Source organism: Populus trichocarpa, chromosome 12 (genome assembly GCF_000002775.5).
Source record: "Populus trichocarpa isolate Nisqually-1 chromosome 12, P.trichocarpa_v4.1, whole genome shotgun sequence".
Classification (NCBI taxonomy): domain Eukaryota; kingdom Viridiplantae; phylum Streptophyta; class Magnoliopsida; order Malpighiales; family Salicaceae; genus Populus; species Populus trichocarpa.
Window position 1 is genome coordinate 73,693 of NC_037296.2, and position 17,637 is coordinate 91,329.

Sequence of the window (17,637 nt, forward strand, 5' to 3'; positions counted from 1 at the left end):
CTTCTTTCCTTCAGGTAGGGAGACAAGTTCCCAAGTTGAGTTCTTTTGCAGAGCTTGCATTTCTTCATTTACTGCATTGGCCCAAGCTGGATCTGTCAAAGCTTCCTGCACATTACTAGGGATGGATATATTGGATAATTGATTAACAGTAAGTGCATATGATTCAGACAACCTATGGTTAGAGACATAATTGTTGATTGGATATTGGATATTGACTCTATGATCGGGTTCATACTGTTTCTTTGGGACACCCTTGTTTGATCTTTGGGAACATCTTGGGGCTGCAGTAGCAGGAGGAACATCCTGGGCATAAGAAATATCAGGAAATATATTTGACTCATCAGATATAGGTTGGAGGAGTACCTGGGATTCAGCATTCTGAGAAGATTCGTTGGTTAATGGTGTTAACAAAGGCAATTCTATATTTATTTGTGACTCCTCATCACTGCTTCTACCCTGTGACTTCTCATTAGTGCCGCTGCTCCCAAACTGTTCAATTATGTTTTCCAACTCAACAAATTCGTTCCTGTCACTCTCTTGTAGCAAATGTTCATTGCTGGATTGCTCCCCCTGGGAGGAAATGATGGAACCTTCTTTTGAATAAAATGATTCAGTCTCACGGAAGGAGACATCCAATGTGACGTGTAACTTTTGAGTGTGAGGATCATAGCATCTGTACCCTTTCTGTAAGTCTGAATATCCAACAAAAACACATCGAGTGGCACATGGATCAAGTTTAGTTCGTAACACCTTTGGAATGTGAACATAAGCAGTACACCCAAACACTCTCGGCTCAAGGTTTGGAAGGTGCGGGGTGGACAATAAGGATTGCATCCGCTGTTGAGGTGTCTGAAAATCTATCACTCGAGAAGGTGTTCGATTGATCAGATACACAGCAGACTTTGCAGCTTCTCCCCAGTAGTACCGCGGCATGTGCATGCCAAAGAGAGAGGCACGGACCACTTCTAAAATTTGCCTGTTTTTTCGTTCGGCCAACCCGTTCTGTTGTGGAGTATAAGTACATGAAGTTTGATGCCGAATTCCATAGTGATGTAGATACTTCTGAACAGAGGTATCCAGGAATTCCATAGCATTATCAGTTTGCCAACTACGAATCTGTTTCTGATACTGAGTACCCACCATACGATGAAATTCTTGAAAAGCTGTAAAAACATCACTTTTTTTGTGTAGCAAAGACATCCAAGTCATTCTAGTACATTCATCAATAAATGTGACAAAATAACGGGCTTTCGATATGGTAGAGATTTTTGCAGGACCCCATACATCAGAATGTATAACGGCAAAAGGTTCTGAACTTTTATTCAAACTCGGTAAATAAGTAATACGATGGCTTTTAGCCATTTCACAAATATTGCAATGAAACTCAGAATCATGAACTACGTTAAAAAGATGCGGTTGTAATTTTCTAAGATATCCAAAGGAAAGATGTCCCAAACGTCGGTGCCATAACCATATTGTGGCTCGATCTGTATCTGAACTTCTAGTTTGATGTGCTTGTCCGAATCTCTTTCCTCCATTTTCTGTAAGTTCTAAATAATAGAGTTTGCCACGTTTAACACCATAACCAAGAATCTTCCGGGTCAGAATGTCCTGAAACACACAGAATAACGACCAAAAGGTTACTGTACAATTAAGAGCAGAAGTAATTTGGCCAACTGACAACAAATTATGTTCAAGGGATGGGACAACTAGAACTGAGTTTAAAGTGAGATTTTGAGTTAAGATGACAGTGCCTTCCCCAACAGTTGGAGAGGTACTTCCGTTAGCTGTGGAAATAAAAGAATGTGTGGAAGAGTGGAGGGATTGTAACTGACCAGTGTCTCTAACCATGTGATCTGATGCACCTGTATCAATTATCCAATTATTATCCTTAGTAATTGCAGAGAATGTATTTGCCTTACCAGTGCTGCTAGAGTGAGCAACATTAACAGTCGGCGGAAGGTTATCAACAGCAGGCAGTTTATCAGCAGCGGTAGTTTGAGCTTCAGCTGTGGTCATCATGGCTTTTCCTGTAAATTTCTTCCTTGGTTTCTTTGAGAAATCCCACCATTCAGGATAACCAATGATCTCATAACACCTTTGTTTTGAGTGTCCCGATTCACCACAATGCCCACAGACGAGGCCTGTGTATTTTCCAGCAGATGAATTATTTCGGTTCTTCATTATTCCAGAAGCTGGTCCTTGACGGGGTTGGTTTGTAAACATGGCAGAGTGCACGGAGTGCTCACTGGTTGTTCGATAGTTCCCCATGGTTTGTCTTTGTTGAAACTCCCTCCTTATGCATGCGTATGTACTCTCCAAGTCCAGTTTTGGATCTTTGCGTAATATTTCTCCGCGGACTTGCTCAAACTCAAAATCAAGGCCACTCCGAAATATATGAACACGAAGTCTATGCATTGTTGAATGCAGCTGGACCACTCCTTCAACTGTCTCTCCTTGAGAGGCAGTTCTGTGATCAATTTCTTGAAAAAGAGCCACCAGCTCATTGTAATAAATGGACACAGGTCTACCCTCTTGTTTGATAGAGAAAGATTTCTGATTTAATTCAAACAAACGAGTTTCATCTGAGCCATCATAGAAGGTCTTCGACACAGCCTCCCATATTTCCTTGGCTGTGGATAGGCGAATAAATCGTTGCATCAGTAACGGACTCATTGAATCAATAAGCCAACTTTTCACCTTTTGACTTTCAGTGATCCATGTTGCAAACATGGGATCTTCGGGTTCGGGTTTTTTTGCTGCTCCAGTGAGATATCCGGTTTTGTTACGAGCACCAATGCGCATCTCCATTAGTTGAGACCATAATGGATAATTGTTTTCATCTAATATGATGCTGGTAGGGAATGCAGAATTGTCTTGGTGAATAATAATGGGTGATGTTTGGCTATTTTGTGGAACGGGAACAATGGGGTTGAGGTTCGTCATGTAGTATGGGATTCGTGTGGGATTCGTGTTTGATTAATTAGGCTCTGATACTATGTAGAAAACAATGGTGTCTACTAGCTGAATTTTTCATTAGTATTCTTCTCCTTGTAGGAGGAAATATATAGGCAGAGCTCTAAATAGGCAGTGTCCTGAATAGGCAGAGCTCTGAATAGGTAACAATCCTATTCTAAGAAAGTGTAGTAATTTTGTACAAGATTTGATATGACTCCTATAATTGATCAGATTCACATAATTACTGCCTATACGAGATTTGATCTGAATAGGCAGTAATCAGATTACAAAATAATATTTAATCTAGTTCCTATAATTAATCAGATTACAGAATCGCAACTAATTATGTCAACAGTATGTATAGTTGTTTCCTAAGTTATCTATAGTACTTGTAACCTTCTGCATTGTCAAGGAGATGACAATGATCAGATAGATTGAGATGTAATTCTTAGTTTCCACATGTCCTATGGCATAATGTCATTGTCCCAGAATTGGAAGATATTGTTTGTCCCGCAGCAAGTTCAACATGGTGCCACCTTGAGAAGGCCACCAGATCAGGGTTTAGCTTGATAGACTGTTCTTATCACTTGGCCAGTAAAATACACATTATCGGCTAAAAAATATAGCTGGTGCTACATATAAGGATTATGATGCAGTTAGGTATGGAGCTGCCACAACTAGATTAGAATTTACCACAAATATATTATGTGGATAGTCTAATAGATGTATTTATAGACTAGTGAGATAGACCCACGCTCGAGAGAAGGTCTGATCGCGCCAAACCAGAATGATGACTCATAAGAGCTATAATTTTTTATCCGATTGTTAGACCAGACTAAAATTTTTACATGAGATTTCAAAGGTTGTTTTCTCTATAGATATCTAAAATCTCGTCAAGGCCCTCAATTTTGACAATTTTGTTATTTTTCATGTGTTTTTTGGAATTTTTGCTTTGTTCCATACTTTATGCTTCTTTCCTTTGTATTTTTGTTTTTTATTTTCTTGTTGAGGTAGGGTTCTGATTTATTTAAAGTTTTGTAAATTTTGTAAATAGATAAATTATATTGTTATTATTTTAGAGAGAATAAACCTACAAATTTAAAGTTTATTTCTATATCAAAATTTTTATGATATTTGTTTGTTGCTATCTTTAGCCTTGACATCAATTTGATTATAAAAATGGAATGAATACTCAAAAGAAAGGAAGCTTCTATTTTCATCTTTTGCTCTATTTATTCAAAGGAGGCAAAAAAAAAAAAAAAAAAAAAAGGCTGGACGAACGAGGAAGGCTAAAATTTGTCAAATTCAGTTGTCAAAAAAAAAAAAAAAAGTGTTCCACCTTAATGTTCAAGACTAGTTGCAATATCCTGTAAGTTTATCTCAAGAAATCAAGTCAGTTTGTTCTAAATTGTCTGTTAAATATCTGCTGTTGATTGTTATATCTTTGTTGCTGTAGCCATGGGATGGTTTCTTCAATTTTCCTGTATCTTCATGATTCATATTTCAGAGATCTGGATTATTAGCTTAGCTAACACCATAGAAGCTGGAAGAAGAAGAGAAAAAAAGAGAAATACGAGGCCTCATAACTTCATAAGCATGAAAAATATCAGTGTCCTTTAAAATAAGAAAATCTAAGATGCTATTGTATAGGGCTTCTTGGCGAGACTCATCAGATTTGTAGCAACTTGCCGAAGAACGCTTACGAAAGGAACTGGTTATAATTAACCATGAGGATTGAAGACAAGGGAGGTTGCATGCAGCTAGTGATTGAGTGTCGCGACTACTAAATCTCAGCCAGAAGCATTCTGATTCAGGAAATTATATTGGACTGGGAAGGCAATCCTTGAAGTTCAAAAAAAAAAAAAAACAGTGATTTCCCTCTGACTTTCGTAACAGGACCTTACAATTTCCTATTAGATATTTTTTTCAATTCTAAAGTTAGTTTATTACTTCAATTTATGACATCTGTGCCAAAAATGCTAAATTGATATAAAAAAATCAAATGATAAGATTATATCATAAGGTAAGTATTATTTAGTGACATGAAATACCATACCATAAATCTCAATAAATAATTTGATTAAAATAGGATGGAAGGGAATGCCTATTGTAGGCCTGCAGATTCTGATATCATCAATCTCTGTCTTGCTGGTACAGGAACCGGAAAGCTAAAACCCAACCCCCTTTTCAAGTGTCCATAAATTCACCACCTGTATCTTCATCTTCATCCTCATCTCAAATCTCTCTCTTTCAAATACCAGGAAACGAACAATCAACACAATCCTGACCTGACATGGGTTTCGAAGGAGATGACACCCAAGTGTCAACCAAAGCAAGATTCAGGTACAACTCACCATTGGTCCAAGTCACACTCATAGGACTTGTCTGTTTCTGTTGTCCTGGTATGTTCAACGCCCTCGCTGGTTTGGGAGGTGGTGGCCAGGAGAATCCCACTGCTGCCAACAATGCCAACACCGCCCTTTACACCACCTTTGCCATCTTTGGCATTCTCGGTGGTGGAATTTACAACATTCTTGGTCCTCGCTTGACCTTAGCTTCTGGCTGCAGCACTTACGTGTTGTATGCAGGTTCTTTTCTTTATTATAATCACCAACAGCACCAAGCTTTTGCTATTATTTCCGGTGCCGTTCTTGGCATTGGTTCTGGCTTCTTATGGGCTGGAGAAGGGGCGATCGTGATCTCTTATCCTCCCCAACATCGGAAGGGGACTTAAATTTCTCTGTTTTGGAGCGTATTCAACATGGGAGGTGTTATTGGTGGGCTGATTCCTTTCATTCTTAACTACAATCGGAGTGAGGCTGCTTCTGTTAATGATGGGACTAACATTGGAATCATGTGTTTTATGACTGCGGGGACTCTGCTTTCCTTGTCCCTCTTGCCGCCGAGCAAAGTAGTTCGCGATGATGGCACACGCTGCACAAACATTAAGTACTCTAAAGTTTCTACTGAGGCTGTGGAGATTGGTAAGTTGTTCTTCAATTGGAAGATGCTTTTTATTGCTCCTGCTGCTTGGGCTAGCAACTTTGTACACAGTTACCAGTTCAATATGTGGATGGGGCACTCTTTAATTTGAGGACAAGGGGATTGAACAATGTGTTCTATTGGGGGGGCCAGATGGTGGGTTCTGTTGGGATTGGATACATATTGGATTTCAGCTTCCAGAGTAGGAGGAAGAGGGGCTTTGTTGGTAATGGAATTGTCGCTGCGCTTGGGACTGCTATCTGGGCAGGTGGACTTGCGAAGCAGGTAGGATATAGCCGCAATGATCTACCACCCAAGTTGGATTTCAAGGACTCAGGTTCCGATTTCGCAGGACCTTTCATTTTGTATTTCAGTTATGGGCTGCCGGATGCCATGTTCCGAAGCACGGTCTACTGGGTGATTGGGGCCTTGGCTGATGACTCTGAGGTTCTTAGCAGGTAATTCATGTTCTGCGGGAAGTAGAAATAGAAAAGTAATTGAAGGGTCTGTGTGTCATATCGATCATATGCTAAACTATGTTATTTGCCTGTGATTGAAGATATGGAGGATTTTACAAGGGAGTGCAGAGTGCAGAGTGCAGGAGCCGCAGTTGCTTGGCATGTGGATGCACGCAAAGTTCCATTACTTACCCAGTTGATTGTGAATTGGTCCTTCACAACAGTGAGTTATCCATTGCTTGCAATCCTAGCCATGCTTGTGATCAAGGACGACCACAAGGGTGAGGAGTCATCAATCAACCCTGCATCTATGGATAACAATAGCAAGCCAGTATAATCTAAGTCCATATCTGCTATTTAGATGATTCAAGGGTAATCCAAAATGTTATGTCTTTTGCAGTATGTCTTAGTTGCCCTTTTCTCCGATCATTAAAGTTAATCTACTTGTAATTGGTTGTTCTTAATACACGGAACAGAACTGTTAGCTGGAATTGCCTAATCAAGAAAGAAAGAAAGAAAGAAAAGTTTTCTTCGTCAGACATGAAATGTCCTCTTGCTTATTTCCAACAAATGAGAATCTTGACGTCCTCAAACTTTGGTGATTTGTCATATACTTGTAGCTCTGTCTGAACATGAATAAAGTATAGCTGTTTTTCACCACATCATGGCAGAAACCTCCTCATGAATACCACAAGGTCACTCTTCCCTTGATGGATTTTAGTACTTGTATATTTAGTATAGAGCAAGTAGTATGTCTTGGTAATTCCTAAGTTAATTAATTGTAATAGCTGTCACTTCCTGCATTGTCAAGAAGTTGACAATGATTAGTTAAGTCGACATACCAACATCTGCAATCGAAAACAATAAATGAAATACAACAAGTAAAAGTAACAAAGAATTGTGCCAAATAGTGTGGTGACACAAAAATTAGAATTTAAGATTTTTTTTTCAAGTTTCTAATTTCCTAAATAAATCTAAGAACTAAACCTGAATAAATAAAAAAACTCGAAAATAAAGAAAAAGCTATAAAAAATCATAAACAAACTAAGAAATCCAAAAATATAAAAAACAACAAAACTAGTTTAAAAGCATCTTCTAAGCCTAATTTGGAGGTATTACAGACCTTAACGAGTTAAAATACTATCGAACAAAATTTGTAGATCCTTCTAGTACGAGTCAATAATTAAATTAAAAATCATGAATTTTTTATAGGCTAATTATTCAGCATGACCTAAACCTCTTCTTGAGAAATTATATTGAGATGGGAAGGCAATCCTTGAAGTTTTTTTTTTTAAAAAAAACAGTGATTTCTCTCTGACTTCCGTAACAGGACCTAGCTAGGGGTAAATCTAATACTGCTGTGGAGCAGCAGTCTATTCCCTTTAGGAGAAGACTCAAGCCAGGATGGAACGGGATAGCATTGGTATGGAAACACAACAATATTTTGCAAGAGCTGGTACCAAAGAAACCTTCTCTCCAATTTTGAGCAGATGAAAATTCAGGCTTCCCAGTGTAAGAACGATTATTGCGTCAGCTTGTAACATCGTCGTTGGAAGTTATCTTAGAAAATTAACGCAAGCACTTGACCGTTGTTGCCTTTTCACTTATCAGGTGCGATTTTCCACCATAAGTTGTCAAAAATATATCTTAGCAGCAAAACGAAAACAGAATGTATCTACGAACGCAGAATAAAAGAGAGAGAGAGAGAGAGAGAGAGAGAGAGAGAGACTGCCACACAAGTTTGGCAGTACCAGATGTAAAAAACCAATAATCTCATATTAACATTTGGAATTTCTTGCACATATGATTATCTGTTTTATAAATGTCTGTCAATACAATTTATGCTCGATCAGATTAGACGGTAACTAGTGGAGCATCTTTATTTGCTTCTTTGGCAGGAGCAACATCTGATTCCTTCTTCTCAGTTTCCTTGGCCGGCTCCTCGGTGATGACAGAAGTGGCCTCAACCTTGTCCTCTGATTTAGCTACAGGGGTTTCATCTTTCTTCTCAGGCTCAGCAGCAGCAGCAGCAGCTTCTGGCTCAGCGGGTTTCTCACCCTCCGGTTTTTTCTCATAGACATCTACCAAAGGTGCTTCTGTCTTGTTCTGATCACCTACCTCCTTCTCCTACATTAATTCACACAAATTGGATTGTAAGACTCATACGTGATTAAGAGATCATTAACACACACACACACACAAAGAAAGAAAGAAAGAAGGAAAGAAAGAAAGGTAATTAACATACCTGAGCAACGGTCTCTCCCTCAGCCTGGTCAGGGTTGACAGGAGCTTCACTTGGGAGGGGCTCTGGAGGCAAATCATCAGAGCCCTTGAATTTACCCGCACAGCCTCCCATTATGTTTCTCACCTGTCGGATGAATGCGGGAGTCTGAGGAGGCAGAGAGATCAAAATGACAAATACGATCAGCTACCAATTCCCAAGAAGGCGAGTTAAGGTCGAGGTATCAACTTTGATAATGATGGGGAGCATAATATAGCTGCAGAAGCTTTCTATATTTGGGACAAATTTGTTTTTGGAAATCCTGTCCATGACCTTTTCCTATGGACAGCATGTTTGTATTTGGCGACTTTCATGTTGGAGCCAGACAGCCAGTTGCACTTAGAAACTGGTTGTTTCGTTGGCTCCTAATGTCTTTCGCTGGCTTAACTCCTGCATGTCCTAATAATGCTGACCTCTTAACTCTGAATTTTTTTTTTTTAATCATAATAAACGCCCGCCCTTGATTATATAGATCACTGGATAGGTGACCTACTATATGTTATTAATCGATCTAATTTTTTTGCAATGTAAACAAAAAAAAGTCAGGGTGATGTTTATGTTTTTAAAAAGGAAAATAAAATAAAATTTGAGACTCGAGATATTTATTCAATTGAGTTTAATAAATTTAGCTAATTTAATAATATGAATAAAAAAAATACAACAACGATAAATAAAGTAAAAAAACACTAACAACAAAAAATAGTAAAAAAAACTCAACCTGAACCATACGAGTTAGCACGCTAAATATGTGATTTGATTGTGACACCATGTTAACCCCGTAAAAAATAAATTGAATAAAACCATTAAATTCAATTACCAAACAAATCAATGTTGAAGGGCGAAACAGAAAAAAAAAAAAAAAAAAAAAAAACCTGAGTCAAACCAAGTTAACCTGCTAATCCCGTAGAAAGAAAACAAAAAAAAAATAGCACGAAGACTGATTTTTAATAAATTAAATGATGAAGGATGAAATTGAAATAAAAAAATATTTTTTAAAAAATCACATGTTGAAGGATCTTATCTGGTAATAAAGAAAAAACATTAAATGAGAATGTGGTTACCTCATTGAAAGTGAAATGAAAAAAAAATTGAAATTCAATTCCTTACAAACAAATATTGAAAAATAAAATTAAAAATATATATATAATATAAAAAATGTTGAAAAAACCCAATCCAAGTTTAGCCGGTCAACATGCAAAATTTGCGTTTTAATTGTGATACTGGGATAATTTTATTAAAAATAAATTAAATAAAAATATGAAGCTTACTCATCAAACAAGTCAATGTTGAAAGGTGAGATAAAATAAATTATTTAAAATTAAAAAAAATAATATGTCTAAATCTCTAATTAAATATAAATATTAAAGAATAAAATTAAAAAAACACAAGTTTTTTTTTTAAAAAAAAAACAAGCAAACTTGAACAAATATTCTAAACTTGACTCAATATTTCAAATCCACCACTCGTGAAATCACATGTATGGGTTCAACAAAAAAGCTTAATTCTCAACCAATTTATTATTGAAAGATGAAAAAAAAATCAATTTTAAAAATTTATCAAAGGTAAAAAAATAGCAATTAAAAGAATAAAGATTAAATCTGATAGAAAAAAAAATTAAAAAATGATGAAATAGAAACAAAATTAATTTTAAAAATTATCTTAAAAAAAATAAATAGCAATAAAAAACATGGAGAACAAATCTGACATAAAAAAATAAAAAAAATGAAATTAAAAATACCATTCAATTTGATAAATTACTTCATATAAAACAATTAGTAATAAAAAAACAAAAACTAAATTTGAAGGAGAAAATAATTGAAAGATTGTCTTGAAATCTTAAAGGGTAGCATGAAAATCAAGAAGAATAAAAATTAAAAAAGAGCGCCAAACCAGTGACTCATTGGCCATACATATTGCTGCATCATGTAGAGGTAGTTAAGATGATTCAAATGATTATTGAACTGTAACACACGTACCTATACATGCAACAAACATGTCTATTTTTTTTAATTTTTTTTATTAAATTTTATGTACAACAATTTTGCATTTTAAACTTGAGACTTGTGCTCTAAATTATATTATTTTTTTAAATATATTTTTTCACTATGTTTTTTTTTCTATGATAGAGTACCAATAATTACACGCAAAATCAGAATCAAACCCCTTTCTCTTTCCTTTTGTTTTAATTTTTCATCTTGGGAACGAAAATGCAACCGGATTTCCCATGATTTTATCTATCAGCAGCTTCCGTTCCCAAAGACGACGACGACGACGCAATCCACATTGTTAATACACATCCTCCTCCTCATCACCACCATTTCCTTCTGCTCTATCCCCACTGTCCTATCACATTCTAATCCAATTCGATTATCCACCCAACACAACATCAACAACAACAACAATGATGATGCGTGTGGAGAATGGAGCAGAACACCCCTTGTCTCCTCCTGTCCTGTTAAGTGCTTCCGGTCAGACCCGTTTTGTGGCATGGACGGTGTGACCTACTGGTGTGAATGTGATGATGAAGATGCGAAGGGACCAAGGTGGCCAAGAAGGGTTTCTGTGAGGTTGGAAATAATGGGGCTGCTGCTGCTCAGGCTCTGCTCCTTGTTCATCTAGTTTGGCTCATTGTTCTTGGTTTCTCCATCTTCTTTGGCTTCTTTTGATTCCCATTCCTCCTTTTGTGGTGGATTTTCCCGGCTATATATATATATATATATATTCCTGTGTATGCCTATAACAGTTAAGACAAACATTATTGCTTAACTCAAACTGTGTTGATTAATCAATCATGCATCTGTTTTGTAAATGTGAATATATTTTCCATACAAGCTTGTCTTTGCATGGAGGCTCAACGCCTGCTTTTGCCCACCTCCAGTACCCATAACGATCATTTTTGTTGGGGCCACTTTGTTGCGCTTACACAAGTTCGGAAAATAACACTATTTGCGGTCCAGAATCGTTCTGCATATCAAATAGTTGTTAAGGCAGTCATCCTGCACCTTTATTTAAACAAATTCGCGAAGAAAAATGATCCAGCTAGGCGGACACAGCTAAGGGAATATGTGCAAACGGTCGCCTCACCCCTGCAAAATAACCTCAATGGTTCTTCCCATATAAATTTGTTAGCAAAAGTCTCCAGTCCCCGTTGATTTGAAGTTGGAGATCCAGGACAATAGAGCAGGCAAAAGAACAAACTGAATGGTTTCGGAACCCCCCCACCCTATGGTCTAGTCTTCGAATTCTCTCTTTGAAAGGCTGAACTTAGAATCTGGCTTTTGTAATTAGTCATACAACTGGAAAAAAGAAAAAAAAAATCAAAGAAGGAAGTGGTGCGTGCATTTGGTGAATACTTTTGGCAAAATCAACTCATCATTCCTTCATATTCCACAAACTCTACTCAGCTTTCCCTTTTTTGCTGCTCTGAAGTGAAAATCCTGTTTCACCATTATCTCTGGCACTCTCATCCTTGGCTTTAGTTTCAAGGGAGGTAGCATTATCCTCTATAATTGTGGCTGGATCCACAGGTTCAACAGATGCACCTTCCACTAATGAAGAAGATTCATTAGGACCACCACTGGAAACATTACCGAGCAGGTTCTTATACATAGTGAAAGCTTGAGCCATAATATTGGCAGGATTGCCAGTAGCACTGGGAAGCAGAATTGTTGTCCCCTGAAAAAAGAAAAAAAGAAGGGACAGAAGGAAAAGAAGAACAAACATCAGAAATTGTAAACTAATTGCTTATCAAACCAGACAATCACAAGCACATTTGAATAAATCTCCTCACCTCTTTGGCAATGTTACCAAAAGCTCCCACATATTGCTCAGCAATTTTCAAACTAGCCGCCTGCAAATCATGCCACAAACGTGAGCCTTGATGCACATAAGATATGCATGTCACAGTTGATTGTCTTGTGAACGCTAAAATGCAAGAATCACAAATCACATGTGGTATAAAACACTTGCAAAATCACTAATCTAAGGGATATATCTTGTTTATGCAAGCACATCAAAATCTACATGGAGAACCTCACCTCAATTCCCCCACTCTTTTTAATATTCTCTGACACAATGGCAATTCCTTTGGCTGTTGCTTGTGCTTTAGCAATGATGGCTTCAGCCTCACCTAAAATATTATTGATAAGGATTTAAAAGGATATGAGATTGGCAGCCGATCATATGAGAACTATATAAAGATAAGCCATGATATTGCCCGATCAAGTCTGGTTGGTTATCAAATATTGTAGAGTAGCTAATGGGTCTAGAAAATGAAAAACTAGATCATCCAATGCTAAACAATCCAGGAGACTAGAAGAGCAAATTAAGAGCCAAACCTATTTTAAGTGCAACTATGTATCAGCACTGCCATGTAAAAGCTTCAACAGATATGAAAAGTCATAAAATAACAAATATGTTCTCACATCATGTGGTTTGTTTAAAAAGTAATACTTGAGATGCTACAGCCATCTCCAATGAAACCCAATCATAATCAGTGGATCATTGCACATATACACAAGGATATATGAAAGACAAGGATTGAAAGAAAAATGAGATTAGCTGCCTACAAAATAACTGTAACAAGATAAGCCATCATATCACCACATGAATTTTGTTTGGTTATCTACTAATTTAGAAAGGCTTATGGGTCTAGAAAATGAAATAGAGGAGCACCAATTGATTACTGCACAGCAGAGAGACATGAGAAAGCTAACCTTGTGCTTTGTTGATGAGAGCTTGTTTCTCTCCTGTTGAGGAAGAGAGTTTCCATGAAGAAATGATGGCAATTGGATGATAAACATTAAAGAAGTAAAACAAGTTCTATTTCAAAACAATACTCGAGAAGTTACAACCATCTCCAATGAAACTTGTAATCAACAGAATTCTTACGACACACAAGAAAACTAACCTTGTGATGCCAAGATCTGAGCACTCTTATGACCATCAGCAATATTAATATTGGCCTGTCTCTCTCCTGTTAAAAATAATCAATACAAAAGATTAGCAATGAATTGACAAATGAAGAAATATTGCAATGCCTCACGACATTGAACAAATGGTTCTAAAAAAGGTTGCCTACTTAAGCCATGCATAACAAAGATTTATAGATATGATAGGTGAATAAAAGTGTCTGCATTATGTAGCAGCAAAGATATGAGAGGCAGAAAAAATGCAATGAAAAGAAGCGGTGGAAAACGACCAAGCATGACATGATGGCATGGCAATTCTGTACAAAAGGATAAAAATGATGCATGAAGTAAATTGCAACAAAGTTCGATTAAAGTGGAGTTTAATTAAGCCGAGGTAAAACTGAGAAATTAAACTACATTTACTACCTTCAGACTCAAGAATTTGAGCTCTCTTTCTACGTTCTGCTTCTGCCTGCATCTCCATAGCTTGCTTCACCCCACGTGGAGGAGATATATCCCCTAAAGAAGAGAGGACAGTGAAGCATTAAAAGAAAATTCAACAGGAACCTAATCAACATAGAATATCAAATCAGATAAGTGCGGCTGGCTCACTTATTTCATAACGAAGACATCGGAGACCCCAGTCTGTTGCAGCCACATTGATGGCCTCCTGCAGAAATGGTGATAGTCTTGCATATTCAACAACATCCTTGTTTTCTTAAAATGCCTGATTTTCAACTAAAACTCCAAAACAACCTTAGAGTTTTAACTATGTTGATAAGACAAGAAACGGAGAAGTGTCATTACAATTTTGAAGAACCAACCAAGTCACAATTTCCTGAAGCAGCAACCGATTTTTCTCACATTTATGATTTATGTCTGGCATTTCAATATATTATTAATGAATCGAAATGTTAAAGCAACCAATCTCTTCACGGCGAAATGTACTTCACATAAAAAGCACACTCCTAAATAAATAAATAATGTGAATACACTAAGAAAGGGTGATTGAAGTAAAGAGGTATCATACCACAATCTTTTCGTTGAGAGTGTCTCTTTCTTCAAAGGTCTTGTCAAGAGTAATCTTACCAAGCTCACTACGCATAGTTGTCTGGGCAAGTTGAACGACAGCATAGATGGGATTCTCAACACCATAAGAGGCAAGCTTAGGATCCACAATCTGTTGCACAACAATTTCAGTATCAATAATAGTAAATGATTGATTAACCCAAAGGGGAAAGAGAAAAGAGAAGGGGGAAACCTTGACATAGAGGACGCCGCCGATAAGAATGCTGACATTGTCTTTGGTAATAGCAGATTGATCAGGAATCTGAATAGCCTCTTCCTTCAAAGAGTGAACATAAGCGATTCGATCGACAAGAGGAATCAAGAAATGGATTCCAGATGGCAGCGTCTTCAAGTACTTTCCAAATCTCTCTACCACAAACGCTTTCTTCTCCGGCACAATCCGTATCCCCCAATTCACAGGTGGCGTAATCTCAAAACTAATGAATTATAATAAATTAATAATAAAAAATGGAAGAAAGACAGGGAGGGAATGGAGAATGAATGTACCTGGTGAAGGGGTCGCGGCCGGTGCGGAGGAGGCGGACGGAGATGGTGGAGGAGAGAGGAGAGGAAAGGCGATTGTTTTGGGCTAAGTGAGAAGAAGGGGGTTTAAATAAGGGAGAATTGGAGGAGGGAGTGAGGAGGGTTCTTCCTCTGGAAGCGGTGGAAGCCGATAAGGAGGAGAGGTGGAGGGAGGTTCTTACGGCGTTGTTGAGTAATAAATGACTCCTCCTCCTCCTCCACATTTTTCTGTCTCTCTTTGTTGTTGCTGTTGAAAAACCCTTGGCCTACTTAATTATCGAACCCTCCCTCACTCTCACACTCTTCACTCTGATCTGCTCTGCTGACCCTTTTTCCAAGTCACTCTCTCTCTCTTTTTCCCCTCTGCACAGTCAAATAATTTATTTTCCGAAATTGTATTGACAGTGGGTGGGTTTTGTTTTAGGCCCGACGTTTTATAATGGGCCTGTCTTTTTTTTCTTTTTTTTTTCTTTTAGAGTTTTTGTTAAAGAATTGAGAAAATTGAGAGAACGGTATGATTTTTATAATTTCTTAAGTTAGAGAGCTTAGATTTATATAAAAGTGAGGTTTCACAATTAATAAATAATAAGACAATTTAATCATTTTTAATCAGAAAAACAATAGGATTAGAGGATAAAAAAGAAGGGCCCCTGTAGTTAATCTTTTTTTTTTCTTTTTAAGCCCAAGAGTTTATCTTATTAATTCTTAAATTGTTTTGGAATTAGATAGTTGGATGTTAGGTAGTAAAATACCATTTAGTAGCTAGGTTTGTATCTCTTATTGTTTCTTTAGATAGTTATCTTATGATGATTTTTGGGAAATATTTGTTTTTGGATAATATTTATAAGAAAAGGTGTTTTTTTCTTTGACTTTTGTGTAAAAAAAAGAAAGAAAGAGAAAGTGAAAATTAATGTCAAAGAATTCAAACGAAGAATATGATATTCATTAATTCGAGCATGTACCTAGTTTACAAAATTGAAATCAGCTGGTGCGCTTCTTTAACCTAACTAACACAAAATTATAGAAGAAGGTTTCTTGAACTACATGGTGTAAAATTAATTTAATTTTAGAACTTGTAGAATTAGTCGAGGTATATATAAGTTGGTTCGAAAATCCATGTTAATTAAAAAATAAAAAAGTTAAAAAACATGCAAAAAACTAAATCTCACCTTCCAAAAATAAATTAAGAACTGATGCAACCATGCCATCATATATAATCAAGGTGAATAGATATGAGCATTATTAAAAAATAATCCAAATTACTTTGATTGTTCGAACCAATTCGAACCAACTCGGGTAGTAAATTTCTTAAAGTTTAGAAGAAGAGGTAATTCAGAGAATTACCTCACATTTATTTGAGATAATTCATGTAAAATAAAAAATTTAAGTCATCCAAATTATAGTTCTAATTTATTTATAAGGTTTTAGAAATAATGAGATTGTAATTTTTATTAGTAAAAATTTTTCTTGAGCCTAGTTTTATTAATCCATATTTTTAATGAATTTCTTATAAAAAAATTAATGGGGCAATGGAAAAAATAGTATTAATTTTGGATTACCTGATTTTTTCAAAATTAATGGGGCATGTTCTAAATTACTGTACTGTAGCAATCTGGAAGCAGAAAAATTCTTAATATGAATTATTCATAAACATGCATGTTCTAAATAAGGCTTTTGAATCCTTCGCTGTTATCTCATTGCAATCCAAGTCCATGGTTATGAGTGAAATGCTCTGTTTCTGGCACCGGCCTCGTCTTCGCTTCATCGTTGCTACCCGTTTAATACTGGTAAGTGCTGTAATATGCCTCACCCTTTCTTGTAGGTGCGAGGTTGATGTTCGACAGCTGCATCATTATTTTTGTTTTCATGCATAGCGGTCTCGTTTGCAAGACTTGAAGAAAACAAGAAAGCTGACAGAGAGAGTTTGAAGAATAGCAAGGCAGTCTTATTATTCTGTGTGATTTCTACAATGCATATATATAGTTTATATAGACAAGATCTTGTCTAAATAAGTAAACTGACAGACTAGCAACTAATTTTTAGGATTTAATTACAAAAACTACAATCAAACTAAATCTCTAACATATGATTTAGAAATCAAGCTTTAATTGTTTTGAGTCCGAATCCTAACAAGACTAGCCACCAAATTACATATTTGTTTTGTTTTTTTCCAGTTGCAATTTGCGGCGGCATCCCATTTCCAGGAGCTAAGCTTTAACAAGGTTGCTTATTCACATTACTATTTTGCATGCATAAATCTATGCTAGAAATATTTGGAACTAATTACTTTGCCAACGCTTCTGTTTGCATGATAACACTGCCCAAAAGTAGGCAAGGAACGGAGCACTAGAATTGGTTGTGAAACGAGGACAGCGCCTGGTTGATCCGAGTGATGGAGAAAAGGTGGATGATTGGAGTTCTCCCATGGTTCTGAGGTCTTGAAAGAGTTCGACAGCGC

The 17,637-nt window shown here is 36.7% G+C and overlaps 2 protein-coding genes and 1 pseudogene across 9 annotated transcripts in view; 1 reads left to right on the forward strand and 2 right to left on the reverse strand.

Moving 5' to 3' along the window:
• The first annotated feature begins 4,960 nt into the window (after positions 1 to 4,960).
• On the forward strand, positions 4,961 to 6,881 carry LOC112323485 (UNC93-like protein 1; annotated as a pseudogene).
• A 1,274-nt stretch (positions 6,882 to 8,155) lies between these two features.
• Positions 8,156 to 8,875, reverse strand: LOC112323491 (flocculation protein FLO11). Its single transcript, XM_024581845.2, has 2 exons — positions 8,644 to 8,875; positions 8,156 to 8,525 (listed from the first exon to the last, which is right to left on the reverse strand). The coding sequence occupies exons 1-2, from the start codon at positions 8,752 to 8,754 to the stop codon at positions 8,253 to 8,255; spliced, it is 384 nt and encodes a 127-aa protein (XP_024437613.1). The 5' UTR covers positions 8,755 to 8,875; the 3' UTR covers positions 8,156 to 8,252.
• Positions 8,876 to 11,624: 2,749 nt separating this feature from the next.
• The window catches only part of LOC7486699 (uncharacterized), a 62,684-nt gene continuing 56,671 nt past the window's right edge, over positions 11,625 to 17,637 (reverse strand). For 5 of the 8 annotated variants that reach the window (XM_052445952.1, XM_052445950.1, XM_052445953.1 and 2 more), the window contains exons 9-10: positions 12,470 to 12,529; positions 11,625 to 12,354 (exon numbers count right to left, since the gene is read on the reverse strand). In XM_052445952.1, the coding sequence (XP_052301912.1) occupies positions 12,076 to 12,354; positions 12,470 to 12,529 (339 nt within the window). In that variant the 3' untranslated portion in view covers positions 11,625 to 12,075. Of the gene's footprint in view, positions 12,355 to 12,469; positions 12,530 to 12,716; positions 12,809 to 13,394; positions 13,428 to 13,588; positions 13,655 to 14,015; positions 14,109 to 14,201; positions 14,260 to 14,619; positions 14,770 to 14,850; positions 15,095 to 15,164; positions 15,556 to 17,637 lie in introns of those variants that run through there. The other 3 variants (XM_052445947.1, XM_052445948.1, XM_024581765.2) reach the window with 2 other exon arrangements.